This window comes from Chrysochloris asiatica, unplaced genomic scaffold, assembly GCF_000296735.1.
Source record: "Chrysochloris asiatica unplaced genomic scaffold, ChrAsi1.0 scaffold00001, whole genome shotgun sequence".
NCBI lineage: Eukaryota > Metazoa > Chordata > Mammalia > Afrosoricida > Chrysochloridae > Chrysochloris > Chrysochloris asiatica.
Genome location: NW_006408519.1, coordinates 3,170,889 through 3,174,389, shown reverse-complemented (window position 1 = coordinate 3,174,389; position 3,501 = coordinate 3,170,889). Strand labels below are relative to the sequence as shown.

The following is a 3,501-nucleotide window of genomic DNA, read 5'->3' as shown; positions in this document are numbered from 1 at the left end:
CTACTCCCGTAAAGATTTACACCCTCGGAAACCCTATACAGGGTCGCTATGGGTCGGAACCGACTCGATGGCACTTAACAACAACAGCAACATATATATACATGTTGTTAAATGCCACAGAATCCATCCCAACTCATAGTGACCTGCATAGGGTCTCTGAGAAGCAGCTGGTGGATTTAAACTGTCAACCTTTTGGTCAGCAGTCCAGATATATATACATACATATGTTGTTGTTGTTGTGTCTTCCAGTTGGCTCTGACTCATAGTGACCCTGTATAGGGTTTCCAAGGAGCGGTTGGTGGGTTTGAACCATTACCTTGTGGCTCAAACTGACTTTGTGGTCCAGTGCATCATTCATTATTCTGCAGTGCCACTCCCTCCCTCCCTCCATACACACACACACACACATATAAATATACACACAATATATAAATATGCACATAGTATACATATATATTATTGTTGTTGGTTGTTGTTAAGTGGAATTCGAGTTAGTTCTGACTCATAGCAACCCCACACAGGTTTCTAAGGCTTTACATCTTCATGAGAGCAGAAGGCCTCATCTTTCTTCCCACCAGTTGCTCCTCAGCAGCATAAAGAGGTACAGCCTCGGACACAAGGTTGCTATGAGTTAGAACTGAGTCAGTCAACACTTAACAACATAAAAAGAAACACAGATAAAACAACAACAACAACAACACACATTTTAAAGAATACTATAAGACATAAATTATAAAACATGTATTATTATCATCAGAGAAAATGTGAATGACTAATTATTCCTTGAAGGTATTCCCACTATATACTTTGATCAGATTCAAACATCAAAATGGCTGTAATCAATAAAAATCTTACTGCTTCATCTGTTCATTTTTCAAAATGACATCTGCATTGGTTTGAAAAACTACCAAAAGATTTGTTGTTGTTTCCTGTCGAGTGGACTCCAACTCATAGTGACCCAACAGGACAGCATAGAACTGCCTCCTAGGAATTCCTGGGTGTAATCCTTAGGAAGTCCTGGTGTGGCGCTGTTGTGTTAATGCTCTGGATGGACTGCAAAGGCCATTTGAACTGCAAGGTCAGCAGTTCAAGCTCACCAGCTGCTCCTTAGAAACCTTATACAGGGTCACTATGGGTTGGAACTGACTCAATGGCACTTAACAACAACAACAAATCTTTAGGGAGGACTCCTGGTGTGGTGCTGTAGGATCAGCACTGGACTGAGAACCACAAGGTCAGCAGTTCAAACCCACCAGCTGCTCCTTGGAAACCCTATACAGAAACCCTATACAAGGTCACTGTGAGTTGGAACCAACTCTACAGCACTTAACGAGAACAACAATCTTTAGGGAGAGGAGCCCTTGTGGTGGCACTATAGGTTAAGCACTGGCCTGATAACTGAAAGATCAGCAATTCAAACCCACCAACTGCTCCAAAGTAAAAGATAAGGCTTTCTGCTCCAGTAAAGATTTCGTTTTAGAAACCCTATACAGGATCACTACGAGTTGGAACTGACTTGATGGGGATGGGTTTGTTTGTTCTTTGGTTTGGAGTCTTTAGGAAAACAGATACACTGAGGAGTGGCTAGTGGGTTCAAACCAGTGACTGGTTAGCAGCCAAGTGCGCCTTATATCAGAAGATTACAATATAATTTTTAACATTCAAATGAACAACACTGGAAGTCTTTCAAAGCTGCATGACTAAATCTAGCCACTTGTAAAAGCAGTGTCTGAATTATAATTTTTAGGCATTTCATTTCTTATATATAAACTACCTGAGGATAAAAAGATTTTAGTACCTGCTTTCACTAACCAACAAAAAATTCAAAGAGGATTTTCACTTCTACAAAAAAAAAAAGAGCATTTATTTATTTTTTTTTAAAAAAGAAAACTACGAAAACACCTACCACATTTGTCTTCTTCCCTTCACTGCACTAGTCAGCCTTCCCTGTCTGTAGGGAGGGCAGGTTCCTGTCTCTACAAGTAGCTCTTTCTTCCCACACCTCCCTAGCATCTGCATATCTCTAAACCAGCGCAGGTAACTGAGGAACCTAAGGCAATCTTTAGTATTGCTTGCTCCTCCCCTGACATATAATTTCTTTAACAAGTATTTCACAAAGAATACTTACGTAATGTACTTCAAAAAGAGCCCTATTCTGGCGCCGTAGGATAAGCACTGGACTGCTGACCATAAGATCAGCAGTTCAAACCCACCAGCGGATCTGTGGGAGCATGATGAGGCTTTCTGCTCCCATAAAGATATACAGCCTTGGAAATCCTATACAGGGTCACTGAGTCAGAATCGACTCAATAGCAGTAGGTGGAGTGGGTGATATTTAAAAACAAATTCACTTTTTATCAAGAGAGTCTGTCTGCAGCCCCCAAATCGCCCAGTAGTTTGCTTCAGAATAGCCAACAATTAAGCATTACAATTACTTATGATAAAATATGTAAATATCTTTGCTTTTAATCAAGGTAACACACATTATAACCTCCATAAATTGGGAAGACAAAAAAATCTGAATTTGCATTTTTAGAGGAATTTAAATTTTAGAGGAATGTAAATTAATTAATTTCAGTTAAACAAAAATACTTGCCAGGAGCAAAGTATTTCCAAATCATTCATAACTACTCTTCTTTAGAAAATGAGCCCTATTTTAAGTCCACTGTGGTACTGTAGGATAAGCACTAGACTGCTAACCTCAAGGTCAGTGGTTCAAACTCACCAGCCACTCCTTGGAGACTCTACACATGGTTGTTATGAGTTGGAAATGACTCAATGGCACACAACAAGTGGGGATCCAAATGTACACAAAATGTAAATTAATAAGGAATTTCATTTTCCAAAGGACATATTCAAAATATAGTTTACATACAACTTACAGGAATTTTTACTATGTTATTAATATTTTTTAAAAGCCTTATCTATAGTTTATTCCAGAACAGCGCAGAAACTATTTTTCTATAAAGGCCTTAAGAACGACTCACCTCCATTACTTTAGCAGCAGTACCCTGGTCATAATGACCCATCAGATTAGGGAAAAATGTCATATTGTAGGCCATTTTCGTACACCTGGGAACGGTAATTGGTTCACAGGTGAAGAGACTGTGCCCTCTTATGAGGGGTAGAAATACACAGGTCAGCAAAAATGTAAATATTTCCATTTTCTTCAAATTCCTGATTTTACCACACGGTTTGGCTTAATCACGCTTATCAATTAATTCAGAAGACTGCCAACACGCTGATTCCTCATTTCAGTATTTTACCACGGCAAATGAGTTCTGGGTCAGTTACTGCAAAAACCAAGAGGGTGCATCAGTAACATCCGTCAAAAAAACTCAAACATGTACATTAAAGAGCAGAGTTCGAATTTTCATCCTAGGTAAAGGGCACTGGGAAAACGATGGAAAATTCCATCCTTCCACCTGCCTTGCCATAGAAGGAAGGTACCATTCGCTGAGAAGTCCTGGTTCTAGAGAGGCTTGTTCTATGCTGTATGGC

The 3,501-nt window shown here is 39.5% G+C and overlaps 1 protein-coding gene across 1 annotated transcript in view; it reads right to left on the bottom strand.

Moving 5' to 3' along the window:
- The window catches only part of FZD6 (frizzled class receptor 6), a 22,068-nt gene extending 18,904 nt beyond the window's left edge, over window positions 1-3,164 (bottom strand). Inside the window, exon 1 of the mRNA XM_006830821.1 lies at window positions 2,988-3,164. Within this exon, the coding sequence (XP_006830884.1) occupies window positions 2,988-3,164 (177 nt within the window). The remainder of the gene's footprint in view (window positions 1-2,987) is intronic.
- Between the last annotated feature and the right edge of the window lie 337 nt (window positions 3,165-3,501).